General features: G+C 39.4%; 1 protein-coding gene across 3 annotated transcripts in view; it reads right to left on the bottom strand.

Annotated features, from left to right (window-relative positions):
* Window positions 1–17,059, bottom strand: part of VWA8 (von Willebrand factor A domain containing 8) — a 686,916-nt gene that overhangs the window by 434,460 nt on the left and 235,397 nt on the right. For all 3 annotated transcript variants that reach the window (XM_073614208.1, XM_073614207.1, XM_073614209.1), the window contains exons 10-13: window positions 15,368–15,472; window positions 12,384–12,515; window positions 7,310–7,444; window positions 4,822–4,899 (exon numbers count right to left, since the gene is read on the bottom strand). In XM_073614208.1, the coding sequence (XP_073470309.1) occupies window positions 4,822–4,899; window positions 7,310–7,444; window positions 12,384–12,515; window positions 15,368–15,472 (450 nt within the window). The remainder of the gene's footprint in view (window positions 1–4,821; window positions 4,900–7,309; window positions 7,445–12,383; window positions 12,516–15,367; window positions 15,473–17,059) is intronic.

Genomic DNA, 17,059 nt, shown 5'->3' with positions numbered 1-17,059 from the left:
AACACAGAAAACTAGTTCTTTTTTGCTGCCCTCTCCATGTCTCCATTTCAAGAAGTGTTATGCTCTGTACACACGATCGGACATTGATCGGACATTCCGACAACAAAATCCATGGATTTTTTCCGACGGATGTTGGCTCTAACTTGTCTTGCATACACATGGTCGCACAAAGTTGTTGGAAAATCCGATCGTTCTGAACGCGGTGACGTAAAACACGTACGCCGGGACTATAAACGGGGCAGTAGCCAAGAGCTTTCGTCTCTTAATTTATTCTGAGCATGCGTGGCACTTTCCGATCGGAATTTAACCGATCGGATTTTGTTGTCGGAAAATTTTATAGCCTGCTCTCAAACTTTGTGTGTCGGAAATTCCGACAGAAAAAGTCCGATGGAGCCCACACACGATCGGAATTTCCGACAACACATTCCGATCGCACTTTTTCTGTGGGAAAATCCAACCGTGTGTACAGAGTTAAATAAATATGCATTATATTAAAAGGTGTACACAATTACAGTGAGGATAAAAAGCATTTGATCCTCTGCTGATTTTATATGTTTGCCCACTGAAAAAGAAATGATCAGTCTATAATTTTAACAGTGAGAGACAGAATAACAACCAAAAAATCCAGATAAGCAAAAAGTTATAAATTGATTGCATTTAAGTGAGTGAAATAGGTATTTGACCCCTTCCCAAAACATGATTTAGTACTTGGTGGCAAAACCCTTGTTGGCAAACAGAGGTCAGCCATTTCTTGTAGTTGGCCACCAGGTTTGCACACATCTCAGGAGGGATTTTGTCCCTTTCCTCTTTGCAGATCCTCTCAAAGTCATTAAGGTTTTGAGGCTGATATTTGGTAACTCGAACCTTCAGCTCCCTCCGCATACTTTCTATGGGATTAAGGTCTGGAGACTGGCTAGGCCACTCCAGGACCTTAATGTGCTTCTTCATGAGCCACAACTTTGTTGCCTTGGCTGTGTGTTTCAATGCCCCGGCTGAGGGAAGGAGGCTCTCGCCCAAGATTTGAGGGTACATGGCCAAGTCCATGGTCCTTTTGATGCAGGGAAGTTGTCCTGTCTCCTTAGCAGAAAAACACCCCCAAAGCATAATGTTTCCACCTCCATGTTTGACGGTGGGGATGGTGTCCTTGGGGTCATAGGCAGCATTTCCCCTGCGCCAAACACTGCGAGTTGAGTTGATGCCAAAGAGCTCGATTTTGGTCTCATCTGACCACAACACTTTCAACCCAGTTCTCCTTTGAATCATTCAGATGTTCATTAGCAAACCTCAGACGGCCTGTAGATGTGCTTTCTTAAGCAGGGGGACCTTACAGGCACTGCAGGATTTCAGTCCTTTATGGCGTAGTGTGTTACCAATTGTTTTCTTGGCGACTATGGTCCGAGCTGCCTTGAGATCACTGACAAGACCCTCCCGTGTAGTTCTGGGCTGATTCCTCACCGTTCTCGGGATCATTGAAACTCCACAAGGTGAGATCCTGCATGGAGCCCCAGACCGAGGGAGATTGACAGTTATTATTCCATTTGCGAATAATCGCACCAACTGTTGTCACCCTCTGCCCAAGCTACTTTGCAATGGTTCTGTAGCCTTGTGTAGGTCTACAATCTTGTCCCTGACATCCTTGGACAGCTCTTTGGTCTTGGCCATGGTGGAGAGATTGGAATCTGATTGATTGCTTCTGTGGACAGGTGTCTTTTATACAGATAACCAACTGATATTAGGATCACTCCTTTTAAGAGAGTGCTCCTAATCTCAGCTTGTTACCTGTATAGAAGACATCTGGGAACCAGAAATCTTGCCGATTAATAGGAGATATTTTTATTCAACTTTTTGAAATACATTTTTCTGGATATGTTTGTTGTTATTCTGTCCCTCATTGTTAAAATAAACCTACTATTAAAATTATAGAAAATGACTATTCTAGACAAAACTAAAAAAATATAGCCAAAGTTTCTGGCACTAAAACACTGTTTGTTTTACTGTATCACAATGTTGAGTCCTTCAAATGTCAGAGAAGATGTCATACTGGGAAACCCCATAGGGTCCCCAAATCTTGCCCCAACGATAAGTAACCTTATAGTGAGCGTGTTTGAGACCACATACAGTAGGTAAGCCAGATGTAGCCACACCCTTAATCATTTTGCAGTAAAAAGATATAATTCATGAAATGCAGTGGAAAGTCTAGCAAAAGACTAAAGCACTTTTACCAAAAACTTTCAGTAGCCAACAGCTGATCACTTTAGTTGCCAGAAACACATTTTCATTAAACAACTCATAAGTGCTAAAAATAGCATAGTTTATGCACACACTGGAATTTTAATTACAGGACAAAAGCAGCGCTAAAGTGTTATTTTTTGTAAGCTCCTTAATTTGAAAACATTATTGCAATGTTTAAAATTAGAAATAGCAACAGGAAAATCATTTTCTTTCTTGCTCAATGAGTGGGTTTTCTTCAGATGTAGAAAGAGTTTGTTTCCTAAACCAGCATGAACCTATATCTAAATGCCTTCTGAGAGGAGGGAAATTATCCACAGTTATTTGATTAAATGCACTTTAGCTGTTTCTGCCACCCTTCTCTTATGCCCTTTGAATTACAGATCACAAACCTTACCCATCTATTTTTGTCTCATTACGGCACATTACAGAGCTCTTTTTAGAGGGAACTCAGTGGTGTAAACACTTTCACGCAGAGATGTGTTATGTTTCTTTGTACTCTATTTTAATGAGCTTGTTTTTCTGGGCTTTACAATAATTCTGTTACCCTTCCTCCTTCTTTCAAATGGGATATTTTCCCATTATTCTCCCATATTTATTGCAGTCAAATGTAATTTATTCTATGCTCTTTAAATGCTTATTAAAATCTGCGTTGTTGAAATGTGTGTGCTCAACAAACATGTACCAGTATGTATATACTAATTTATTATGAAGAGTTCATGCCAAATAACCAACATCGGTACATACATTAATCCTGAGGTCAAGATGTGTTCTGCATATTAGAAGAACACAGCTCCAACTAGTAACAAGATGTATGTAGAATACAAAAACACAATATGGAAGTTATACTATTACACAAACAATTAAAGAAAGTGGCAAATCCCTCTTTCGCATGACCGCTCCGATCAGGTCCAAATGTTAGTTTTTCAAGCGGACCTGATCGGATGGGCTATTCACTCCTATGGACCAGCGGCCTGCCTCCAATCTTATCCAGGCCTGCAAAAAACAAACGGAAGGAGATCAGTCCTCCTCCACCTAGGCGGATCAGATTGGAGAGTAGTAATGTGTAACTGGACAGGCTTAGGAACTTGTAGGGACCACATACACTTGGGAGAGCAGACTCAGACTGCTTTAATGCTAAACAAGAATGTATAGTGTCAAAATGGGTAGCAATGATATTCTTAGGCTTGGATGAAATTTCAGCCAAAGGCTTCTAATCCTGATTGGACTGCTCAGAAGCAGAGTTAACTACTCCCTAGATCAGCAGGAGGAAGGATGAGTGGGCCATGGGATGCCATATGAGAGAGTAGTGTCAGATGCAACAGCCTTGAGCTAAATAGACTAGACATAAATGGTGTGAAATTTAAACATCCAGCGCCTCCCATACATGGCTGAAACATAAATTTAAACCATTCCAGCATAAAAACATGACCAAAGCATAAAAGCACCAGCATTCTGAGGCTGATTTAAAAGTTGCAAGCCCTGCACTAACTGCAGCAGTTGTCTTCGCACTCCAGACAGGTTAAAAAGATTGAGACTCCTGCAGGGGCACCATAGCGGCTATGGTGCCCCTACAGGAGTAGCCGCAAGGACTTTGGTACAGCCATCTTGATAAAAGCATCATCTTATAAAAAGGCCTCCACAGGAAAGAGGTATGCTTCTCTTACTGATGTTAGCTACGTGTGGAAGAGGTTATATGGGGGATGTCCCTGCATAAAAATATATTTTAAATATATTTTGTGTATTATAAATATAAATGTAATTAAACCTTAGATTTAGACTTGCAGATGAAAATGTTTTATCACGGTTTGGCACTAAGTAATGAAAACTGGAACAAAGGAAATGTACATTAGGGTTGTTGTCAGCAGCATGCAGTAGGAATTTAAATTTTCATATCTAGTCTGAACAATGAACAAAAAAAAATTAATCTGATTGGTGAGCTTCTGATTTTATTACTTCAGTTTTAATAAATTCTCATGTATTACTGTTAAGCGGTGTGAATGATAGGATCACTGATCAGTGCACCACAGTGCCTGAAATTCTTGGGGCCTGTTCAGAACAGATCCAGCATACAGACAAAGCAAATGCCTTGTTTCCAATGGTGCCAGTTCCCATCACAGTGTTACTGAGCTAGTTGCAACATGAACCACTGTATTGCGCCACCGCTGATGTAATCAGAACTTTATTGAAATGTCACTGGCAACATATTAATAAAGTTCTGTGAAAAAAAAAACTGCATGATGCGACAGGATAGTGTCTCCTAGCGCACACCGCTGCGTGCATTTAGCCATTATTTTATTATATACACACAGAAACTGGATCTGTTTTTTTTTTTTCTAATGCACACATTAGACTATAGATCATTCCTAGTTTCTGCTTTGAATTCACAAATCATTCACGTAAAAAGTAGCTTTTACTTTTTACCTGCTTCAAAATTCACCAACTATTACTTTACAATATAGACATTCATATTAATAGTACATTTTATATCAAACAAATAGTACATTTTATATCAAACTGGCATATACATTTCATTATCAAAAGGACCCATTTTCAGTGTATTTGCTAAAATTTTCAAGCTTAGAAGATTACCTGGTACAACATGACAGACTCCACTTCATACCCAAGTATATCAGCAAATTCTTTAGCAATCACACTTTTGCCACACCCCTAGGGAAAAAGGAAGACTTTAGTGAATGCTTCACTCTAAATTATGGTGGAATTAATGTATATTCCACATCAAATTAAAGTCTGAGTCTCTCACTTGTTTCTTCATTTTCTGTTAAACAATATTTACTGTGATCAACTTTATCTTGGACCACATCTAAAGCACAAACTTGCATTATCAGTGCATTTCACTTATTTCCTGATAATGAACAAAAATGTTAAAGATCCTTCAACCTGCTATTAACTCACTTAAGTTTTGCATTATACACTATGTTACCAAAAATGCACTTTAATGGCATCCCAGTCTTAGTCTGTAGGGTTCAATATTGAGTTGGCCCACTCTCTGCAGCTAGAACAGCTTCAACTCTTCTGGGAAGGCTGTCCACAAGGTTTAGGAGTGTGTCTAAGGAACTATATGACCATTCTTTCAGAAGCACATTTGTGAGGTCAAGCACTGATGTTGGAGAGAAGGCCTGGCTCCTGGTCTGCGCTCTAATTCATCCCAAGGTGTTCTAACAGGTTGAGGTCAGGACTCTGTGCAGGCCAGTCAAGTTCCTCCACCCCAAACTTGCTTATCCGTGTCTTTATGGACCTTGCTTTGTGCACTGGTCCAAATCATTTGTTGGAGGGGGTTGGTGTGGGGTTGTTTTTCAGGGGTTGGGCTTGACCCCTTAGTTCCAGTGAAGGGAACCCTTAAGGCATCTGCATAAAAAGACATTTTGGACAATTTCATGCTCCCAACTTTGTGGGAACAGTTTGGGGTTGGCCCTTTCTGTTCCAACATGACTGTGCACCAGTGCACAAAGCAAGATTCATAAGAATGTGGATGAGCGAGTTTGGGGTAGAGGAACTTGACTGGTCTGAACAGAGTCCTGACCTCAACCCAACAGAACGCCTTTGGGATGAATTAGATCGGAGACTGCAAGCCAGGCTTTCTCTCCAACATCAGTGGCTGACCTCACAAATGCGCTTCTGGAAGAATGGTCAAACTATCCCATAGACACACTCCTAAACCTTGTGGACAGCTTTCCAGAAGAATTGAAGATGTTATAGCTGCAAAGGGGGGGGGGGGACTCAATATTGAACCCTACGGACAAAGACTGGGATGCCATTTAAGTTCATGTATGTGTAAAGGCAGGCTTACCAATACCTTTGGTAATATACTGTATGTTAACAAATATCACAGAGAGGGGCAGGGCTTTTTTTCAGCGGGCACGCGGGGTAATGCAGTTCCGTCACCGCCAGCACTGACTGTATGTAATGGTAAGGGGTACTGGGGTGTGCTGCAGGGTCTATTGATGCTGGCTGCTGAGGGATCTGTTCTAACTGGAGGGGATCTATTTTTGCAGGGGGGGTCTGGACCTATTGTTGCTGGGGGTGGGTCTTATATCGCTGAGGGGTCAGTTATGGATGGGAGAGATCTACTGTTGAGGGAGGGGACTATTGTTGCTGGCTGCTGGAGAGTCTATTGATGCTGGCTGCAAGGAGCTCTGTTGTTGCTGCCGGGGGATTTTGTTTCGGGTGGCTTGTTAATGTTGGGATCTATTATTGTTAGAGGGGGCTTTATTGTTACTGGCTACAGGGGATCTATTTTACTGCTTTTCTTGTTATTAACAAATTCCATACAAATTACTTATCACCACAAACTGATACTTGGTTCTGTATTCTCTAAAAGGGCAGTAATGGGAGGTAGGTGGAGGGGGCTTGGAGGTGGGTAGAGGTGGAGAAAAGGGGTGACTCAGAAAGGGGGAGTTCCTGCACCTATTCTCTGAGAAAAAAAGCCCTGTAGAGGGGAATGCATTAAGCATAAGTTAAGCTTTCAAATTTCCCTCCAAAAGGTCAGTTAACCCAAAACTGCTATTTCATACTTGATGGATATCGAAAAATTAAATCAACAAATGGTTTCTAATGTTCCTCAGGGCCTCAAGTAGTGAGATCACTGTGAGGGGCTGATAACATCTATAAAAATGCTGTGTGTTGTCATCCCATAACAGGGTTTAAAAGACAATGGGAATTTCTGAAAGGTATTTTACCTGGGATAAAACAAGTGGAAATATGGATGCACTGCAGAAATGTACTGCATATGTCTTTTTGCTATTTTGCCTTGATATACAGGTATGCTTTAAGTTGCAAGGTTTAAAATTCTGCCATAAGAATCACAAGGGGGTTCTCAGTTTTCCTCTAATAATGTAGAGTAGAGTAATTTAATGTAGCGGTAGAAGCGAGACTCAATGGTGTACAAAACCAGAGCTCAGGACTATGAAGGGCAGATTTCCCTTCTGAAGCCATTTCACCCATAATGGCTTGAAGGAACCTTTAGTAATGCTATTCATTCTGTATGTCCACAGATATATGTATAAACTTTAAAAAACATAAAACTTTAAATTTAAAGCCATAACATCTAGAACAATACCTTTCCTCCAATCAGACACATGTCTTTAACCATGTGAGACTGCATCATTTCTGCCAGCAGCTGCTCGTGGGTACTGGTCCTAATAAATGTAGAAAGCTTGGAATTTAAGTGCAAGGGCCGGGTTCCTGAGGCCATCTGTTAAAAAATAATGTCACCTGTCAACAGAAGAGCAAGGGGTAGACGCATGGTAATGATGTCTTAATATGCTTTAAAATTGGGTTTTCTCTCTCTTAGTTAGAATTTAGTTATATTGTTATCTATGAAAATGCTTGCTGCAGGAAAAAAAACACCAGGATTGGAAAGGTTTCTCAGTATTGGATTGAAAGGATTCTTTTGTAAATGGAATAAGAATAAACCTATAAAAAAAATAGTGGGAAACAGAAAAAAATGCTTTTTAAAATGTTAACTAAACAGGTCTTACGTAAAATAATATGCTGGTCCAGAAAAAAGATCTATTCTCCTTTGCTCAAATTAAAATAATATATATATATATTACATATATATATATATATATATATATATATATATATATACACACATACATACATACATACATACATACATATATATATATATATATATATATATATATATATATATATATATATATATATATATATATATATATATATATATATACACACACACACACACACACACTTTTCTTTATGCAAAGTTGCATGGGATTATTAGACACTCTCCAGCTTTGTGAATATACTGTAGAACAAACTCCAGCTAGTCAGAAAATATTGAGCCGAACATTGGTGTAACTGTATGGAACAAGAAAGATGTCACAATATTTCATGTATATTATGTTATGGGGGGTCGTTAGCTCAGTGGTAGAAGCATTTTTAAGTGAGACCATGCCAGTCTGAACTTCATTTTAGGGCTTGCCAGACCATTTTTATTAAACAAGACTAGGGGTGCAACGGATCGTCATCGATCCGTGATCCGATCCGCGGAGGTTGATCCGATCCGCGGAGGTTGATCCGATCCGCGGAGGTTGATCCGTACGGGACACCCGCAATCCACAGAGCGCTCTGTGGCCTCGGCCATAGGAAAGGCCGCGGCTTCGGCCTAGCTCCGGAGTGGCGACCATCTTGGTACACCCGGCGGCCGTTTAGCACGTGATCGCTCCGTCAAATGACGGAGCAATCACTTGTAACAAACCGGCGTCATGTCATGACGCCGGCTCCTCTCTCCCCTCTGTGTACTGATCTGTACAGTGGAGGGGAGAGATCGGATGGCAGCAGTGCCAATACTCTGCAATGCCCTGCCAATACTCTGCAATGCTCTGCTGTAATACCCTGCCAATACACTGCAATGCCCTGCCCATACTCTGCAATGCCCTGCCAATACTTTGCAATGCCCTGCTGCAATGCCCTGCCAATACTCTGCAATGCCCTGACAATACTCTGCAATGCCCTGACAATACTCTTCCACACCCTGACAATACTCTTCCATATCCTGCCGATACTCTGCCAATATACCCGCCAATACTCTGTCAATATACCCGCCAATACTCTGCCAATATACCCGCCAATACCCTGCCAATACCCTGCAATACTCTGCCACACCCTGCCAATAGGGAGATTGTGGATATTACAGTGGGGGAGATTTTTTTTTGTTGATCCGAAAATGATCCGAACCATGACTCCTAATCCGAGGAACAATCCGAACCGTGAGTTTTTTGATCCGTTGCACCCCTAAACAAGACTCAAAGTAAAGACCATAAAACTTGTCCACGCAGGGTTTTCAGTTTCAGTTTCATCAAAACAGGTCCACGAAAATTCAATGTCACTTGGCTATCTCTTCAGAAGCACCGCTGCTCTTGTCACTGGTCACTCAGTCCATGTCACCAGCTCTCCCAGCTCGCTCCTGGCTCACTCAGCCTTTAGTCACATCTCCCTGTTGAATGGACCCACAGCTAGCTTCTCAATATAGGGTCTTCCTGACTTCCTGGACTCTCTCACCTCTATGAGACTTACAGATTCCCTCAGTCCCATGGACTCGCCTAGTTGTCCCAGTGTTCTTGGTCCCCCAGACTCTCTCTTAGTCTCCCAGATTTGCGTAGCTGCCTCCACTCCAACATGGAGTACAGTCTCTCAGGTTGCGCATCTTGGTCTTCAGACAGGAGGCTGGAGGCTGAAGCTCTGAGCTCTACCCAAGCCTTGCTTACAAGTGTGCACACCTGTACACGCACACAATCTGCAGGTCTCCAGTAAAATCAAGACAAAGGTTTGAAGGATTGAACTTTGAAGCCTTCAAGCTCAAGGCCCACTCAGGGATTACAAAACTCGGAGAACACTGACAAACCAGTCTTCTCCATTCAAAAACAATGCTCTGTAGCTTCACACACTGCCTTAATGCAAATTGTATGTGTATTTTTCCTATAATCACACTGTGGCAAGGCCTAGCACTGTCACAATATTATTGTTATTATTATATTATTATACACGATTTATATAGCACCAACAGTTTACGCAGCGCTTTACAATGTAGAGGGAGGACAGCACAATTACAGTACAGTTCAATTCAGAAGGGACAGGAGGGCCCTGCTCGTAGAGCTTACATTCTAAAGGGAGGGGGTGGTGGTACAAAAGGTAATAGATGCGGGGAATTATTTGATGGGGGTGGCAATACAGAGTGTATATAGAGTGTACAATATAGAGTGTACTTGTTACAAATTTGCACAAATTTACATAAGTGGTGTAGTAGTAAGTTAAAGAACATAAAGGCTTGCAGTAGCAGTGTTTGTTGCTCATAATAACAATTGTGAATATGCTGTGCACCCAAATGAACAACAATAAAAACTATGAAACAAAAAGTTCAGGAGAGAAAGTATAATGTCTACTGTTTTTATTTTGGAGATGAAGTGTTCGAGGGGATGCAAAATAGCAAACACTTAAAATGTTAAGGGCATTTATAAAGCAGTGAATGTGACTTTCACCAAACATTCGCTAGTCATGAATCAATCCCTGTCATTTAAAACATGTGTACCTGAATGATTCACCTGCATTGACTGCTTTGAGTATGTCAGATTTGCCGCTTTATAAAAACCATTAAAAGAAAGCTGACAGGGAATTTACCCCTTTTTTACTCCACCCAAAAAAAAAATTAAAAAGCAGTTAATTAAAAAATGGTTGACCATAGTAAGGGATAATATAGACAAACCTTTTTCTATTAATTGGATTTTTTTTTTGTTTTGGCTAGAGTAAGTAGGGTTAACAATCCTAGTAAGTTTATCTTTTGATAACCTTGTGTTGGATAGATTCTCCTTCACTTTCTCTTCGAGAGTAAGGAAGGATTAAAATCCCTGACAGCTCATCTTTTGCTGTCACTTCCTCTTCCTAAGATGCAACGGGAAGTGAAAGGAACTCTCTCCAATGTAAGTCCCCTCTTATACAGTTCTTGTGAGAAAACTCAACTTTTAAATTTTCCCTCAACAGAACAAACACAGCTCCCTAGCAGAGGCCCAAACAGTAGTATAAAACCTGACAGAAGAGCTAAATCTTCCCTATTCTATTCAAAACAAAAAAATTGCTTTCTAGAATATTTTAATAATAACAGAGGAAGAGCATGGTGGTCAAAAAAGATGGTTGATTATAGACGGGAGAAAAGAAAATGTGCAGCCAGATAGTCCACACTCTCAAATTTAGACAGACAAGATATATGTGCATATATTAGTTTCTTGAAGGTTATGGAAGAATTGGAATAAAATGACCCATTGTGATTTTGTAGGGAAGGGATCAGACATCTATCAAAGTACTACTGTTTTCCCAGCCAAGAGTACAAAAGTATGTTGTGTAGTGTGGGAAGAATAAAGTTACTAAGTATTCCTTGCAGGGTTAGTTCAATAGGGCAGCCCATCATGTCATGTGTAAACTTACGGAACTGCTCTCAAGACCAGTTAAAAATGAGGGAAAGTCTACATCAAATGTGTAATTTTGTATTGTAAGCTAAAGCATTTAAGTCAGATAAGGTGGCATGAAGACAATAGAAATGCTATTCTATTTGGGGTAAGTTGAGCAGTATGGGTTATGTTTGAATTTGTCTATCCTGCAGTGAGACTTTGGGGCTGATTTACTAAAGACAAACAGACTGTGTACTTTGCAAGTGCAGTTTTACAAATTTTTCCCAGAGCTTGATGAATGTAACAAAGCTTCACTTTAAAAAGAATACCGAATCAGGAAAAAAAAAAAAAAAAAAATGAATTTAATTGCACATGATTGGATAATGGAATTCAGCAGAGGTTCACCACATTCACTAAGTTATGGGGAAAATGAGTGCAACTGCACTTGCAAAGCGCAGAATCTTTTTGCCTTTATTAAATTAACCCCTTCATGTGGCACCTCCAGACACTCCTCCCAATCTTCTTTATCAAAATTAGCGAAATCTTTCTGCCACAATCAGAATGACTTAAGTACATTTGATTTTGCCTTAAAAGCAATAACCATTTGTAAAGGTGACCAAAATCGTTTTAAAATTACCATCTTTGACAACTTGCAAAGTGAGCATTCTATAATCATAAGCAATGCATCAATTAATAGAGCCCATTAGGCATGTCTGGATTAAAAGCCGAAGAAAGCAGGTTCAAAGAGTCCTGCAGCTTTGCAAATGATTTTCCAGCACCATTTTCTAATAGTTGATCAGTATTTTGTTTTGTAGGGAAATGTTGATTAAATTGGTGCAGGGTAATATGATGCCAAAGTAATCTATTTATGAAACACATAGCTGACAAAAGGACAAAAGACAGCTGACACACAAGAAAGCATGAACCTTGCACAGGCACAGAAAACACCGCTACATAAGCAGACATACTAATTGTTATAATATGATATATTAAAATGCAATGGTCAAGATACAGTTCTTTTATTCTGCATAAACTTCTTCAAAGTGAAATTGCTACATCATCTGGATTATTAAGGAAAGGAATGCTAAAACCCTAAACTTGTCCCTTCCTTTTAATTAAAAAAAAATACCACACGCTTGAAGTTTTGCTTTAATTTGCAATATACTGTAAAGTGAATCAATATTATTATTATCTGACAAAATGATTAATAAAGCACCTTACCTCCACTGAGATGTTCTTGTCACCAGATTGTATAGTTACTGCTGCTTGAGGGCTATTAGAATTCCGCACTGAATCTACATTGATAATTGCCAGAGAATCAGGGTGCTTTCTAGAGTCTGACAGTTCAAATCTCTGAAAACATGGTAAGTTATTAATAAAAAAATAAATAGCATTGAAACATATGAAACTTGAACAAAAGACAATTGCTTGATGTGCTAATTTGGATTTATCATACCACTACTTATTTTATCGCAAAATTATTTTCTCCAAAAAATGTTCAATTCACAAACATAATTGTCACCAAGATGTCTAACCTGAACAAGAGAAAAACAACTTAGAAAATGTATGGAAGAAAGGCTACACCAAACCATTTCCAATGTTTTAGAAAGCTGAATAATTCTCACAGTACATGAAAGCAGTTTTTATGGCCAAGAAATACACAATAAGACAAGCAAGCCAACTGACACATCTGGACACACCAATTCACGCAACTGCTTTCTAACCCTTGGTACTTTTTGTCTAAATTTAAAGTGGATGCAAAACCTCACATGTACCCGGTCAAATGAACAGATGATACACAGAGATCTCCTTATATAAGTTTTACATGTATATCTGCTGTCTTCACCTTTACCTACTGTTTAGAGTACACATCCTGTTAGATTTTTCACTTCCTCACTCATCTGTAGGAGGAGATCATTGCTAGACACTGAGAAAGCTGATTGGAAAAAAGGCACACACCCCCTCCCCACACATGCAGAGGGTGCCTGTGAACTGTGCAGATGGCTGCTAATCTATTTATAGCAACCTCCTCCAACACACAGGTCTATCTTCGGCCTCGGAAAGCTTGTCAAAAGTCATCAGGCTGGTAAAGGAACGGGGCAGGACAGAGCTACAAGACGAAGTGCTTTCAAGAGAGATAACAAAACACTGCAGATAGATGTGCCCAGCTCAAATTTCATGAATAGGGTTTACATCCACTTTAACCACTTAAGGACCAGCTGCCGCAGTGTCTCCCCTGGGCGAATCGTCATCATGGTACGTCGTCGCAGTTTTAAGAGCTCTAGGGGGTGCGTGCGCTCCCGCGGCGCCACGCCGGAGCTGATGCCTGCCGGCCACCCACAATCACCCCTGACAGAGACAGAATGTAAATCTGTCAATGTAAACAGACAGATCTTTGTTCTGTCAGAGGAGGAGAGACAGATCTGCTACTACTAAAGATTAGGAACAGCGATCGGTCTCCTCCTCCAGGCAGTCCCATCCCCCCACAGTTAGAACACACATGAGGGAACACATTTAACCCCTTGATCGCCCCCTAGCGTTAACCCCTTCCCTGCCAGTGACATTTATACAGTAATCAGTGGCTATTATTAGCTCTGATCGCTGTATAAATGTCAATGGTCCCAAAAAAGTGTCAAAAGTGTTCGATCTGTGTCCATCCCAATGCCGCAGTCCCGCTAAAGATAGCCGTTATTACTAGTTAAAAAAAAAAAAAAAATCAATAATTAAAATGCCATAAATCTATCCTCTATTTTGTAGACGCTATAACGTTTGCGCAAACCAATCAATATACGCTTATTTTGATTTTTTTTTACCAAAAATATGTAGAATATATATTGACCAAAACTGATGAAGAATTTTTTTTTTTTTGGGATAATTATTATAGCAAAAAGTAAAAAAATATATATTTTTTAAATTGTCGCTCTTTTTTGTTTATAGCGCAAAAAAAAAATGCAGGAGGTGATTAAATACCACCAAAAGAAAGCTCTATTTGTGGTGAAAAAAAAGGACGTCAATTTTGTTTGGGTACAGCATCGCAGGACCGCGCAATTGTCAGTTAAAGTGACGCAGTGCCGTATCACAAAAAATGGTCTGGCCATTAAGGGGGCAAATCCTTCCGGTCCTTAAGTGGTTAAACATGAAAAAAGCAAATAAAGGCATGAGAATAAAAAATGAAGTACAAGTATCAACCACATATATTGGTTCTTAAAATAAAAGTTTAGGCTATAATGTGGCCGAATCACAGAAAACAGTGACATCACCCACCGATTTCCACTGCTCTGAGCATTGTTGGCGAGGAAGCAAGTCCTCCCACCAGCTGCACATTACACAGAAAAGATTGGGCTTTGCAGTCATGTGAATCCATAAAAAAACATTAAGAAGCTGTTTATGCTAAAATCTATGCAGGCTAATAGGGAGCACTGGGGGCCACAATTGAAAGATGGGGTATTGTATAGCCTAAATGTCTACTTTAAACTAGGAATTTATAGGCTTTAGCTTTGCAAACAAAACTGAGGAGAAAAGAAAAACTAGAAACAACTTCAGTACTGCCCAGATCCTCACAAGTATATCAGTAAATATTGAATTTAGTGCAGAATGATGTTAAAAAAATAAAATAAGCTAAAAAGAAAAATTCTTAAATTTTTTATATGTCAAGATCTACTAAGTATTTTAAAGTGAATTATTCATTTGCACCAAAGCCATTAACAATGGAAACACCATTTTTAAGTGCTTGATTAGCTATTAAATATACACTTTAGATTATATAAAAAAGAAAGGAGAAAGTAAAAGTAATAAAAGTAATTCTGTCTATAGTCTGTTCAAAAAGACAATTAGTAGATTGCAATTTATGTAAAAGCAGTCTTTAAGGGTTGAACAGCATTTATTTCTCCCATACATGATGACCAAAAGCAGATATTTGCTGTTTTCTGAATCATTTGTATAACTGCATTCACATCTTTCTGGTCTGCAAAGAACCACACAAAGCAGGAACCCACGATTTATGAATTGTATGATTCTTCACAGACTAGACAATCTGCATGCATATATTCTGGCGAAAAATGTTCCATTGCCCAATCTGCTGATATTTTAAATTATTTTGGTCATCACTATTTATAAAGCTTATTTCATCAACTTTCTTGAACATTAGCGCAAAATGGTAATTCAGACTAGAAGCATTTGTGAAATGTGACAAAATTCATGTTTACCTTTAATGTATCCTCCACTGCAGTCCTGCCTTCTTTCCCCAATAACACACTATAGGGATACAACCTTTCGATCAATCTTTGACAGGACATTGTGGGAAACGCATTCTTTGGATGGACAAAAACAAAGACATTACTGATGACAAATGCAGATTTGGGACTTACAGGCTCAAAAAAATTAAAGCTAGATATAATATAAAAACAATTAAAAGAACATTATTTGGAGGAAGAGTTTTGTCACTGCACTAGCAGCCAACCACTTTTTTTATTTTTTTGAAAGCACAGTAGAAAGTCCCTCCCCCAATTTACAGTGGACATTTATTATATTCAGCTGCATATCAAACATACATAATATGCTTGTTTGTGTTACTTGTATTTAAATATGTGGATGAATGAGCATTGCCCAAACAAACTACAGCGCTCAGGAGTGATCTGATAAACCAGAAATAATGTAGATGATATCGAATTTACAAAATGGATGGATTATTCAAAATGGGTGAAAAAAATAAAATAAAAGCAGAAAATAAGAAGTAAGGAATCAAAATTGTGGAAAATAATAAATGGTGAATGAAAATATTAATGATATGTACCAACAGTATTAAAATGTTTGCATTGGATTGCCCAGAGTGCTAAACATAGCTAAAACTAGGAGCTGCCAGCTAGAAGACCAGAGAAGGTGCTCACTTTCCAACCACCGGATAGCCTGGCATAGACTGGCTAATGAAGAAGCCGACCAGCTTAGAAATGTGTCCTGTATCTACAGCGCATGTGTCTACTGTTGCGTTGACAGCAGTTTCCTCCATCTTCAGCATGCTTTATCCCCAGCCGGTAGCCAAGGCTGATGGTTCTCTGGCTGCCCCTAAGACATTAGTGTCTCCCAAGTCACCTTTATGCCATGCCCCACACACTTTTGTGAGTGCAATTCTATTTTTCATCAAATTGACATTTTCTTTTAATTGCTACACTATGGGGTTGCACTGCTGTTTCTTTTGTTTTCTTCCTTATTTTAATAAATCTGTCCTGGAAAACTGTACCACTTTTGAGCAAAAGTTGTGTTTTGTTTCCTGGAAGCTGGACTCCCAGAATAGTCTAGGCTGCTAACCTCAAAGCACCCATTCACATATGTGTTGTGGTAAAATGTGATAAACCACACTTTACTACAATGCTCATTAACTTATGTACTGTATATAAATGTACCTGAAAGTGCACTGCAACACACAGATGTCAATACTCTGTGTGATGGGTGCTTCTTTTCTAGAAATAGCACTGGTCTGATTTTTTTATTCATTGACAGGTGATTCAATATATTAACATCTATTTTGGTCCAATCTGCTTCTTGTTCTGATACTTGATGGAAAACTGTGTTGATCTGTATTCTTCTCCCTTTCCATTCTACACTGTGCACCTCCAGTTTTTCAATGAAGAGCACTGCAGCAGTCACACTTCGTGCCTGCAGACAGCTAGTCTCCCACAGGATTAATTGACTTTCTTAGACTGTCTTTATAATGCCCCATGGGCTTTGGGTGTAAATCACTGCTGCTGTGTCCTATCTGATGTAAACAATTTCAACAGATCCTCACCTACAATAAAAAGCAGGAACTGCAGCTATCAGTGAACTGTATGTTGTCGAGTTGCTCTTTATGTGTGAATGCAATGTTGTTGCTCATTGAGTAGAACTGACTTGCTTGCTGTGTT

This window comes from Aquarana catesbeiana, linkage group LG02 (assembly GCF_042186555.1).
Source record: "Aquarana catesbeiana isolate 2022-GZ linkage group LG02, ASM4218655v1, whole genome shotgun sequence".
NCBI lineage: Eukaryota > Metazoa > Chordata > Amphibia > Anura > Ranidae > Aquarana > Aquarana catesbeiana.
The sequence above is the reverse complement of the archived record's forward strand: the minus strand, read 5'-3'. Positions and strand labels throughout refer to the sequence as shown.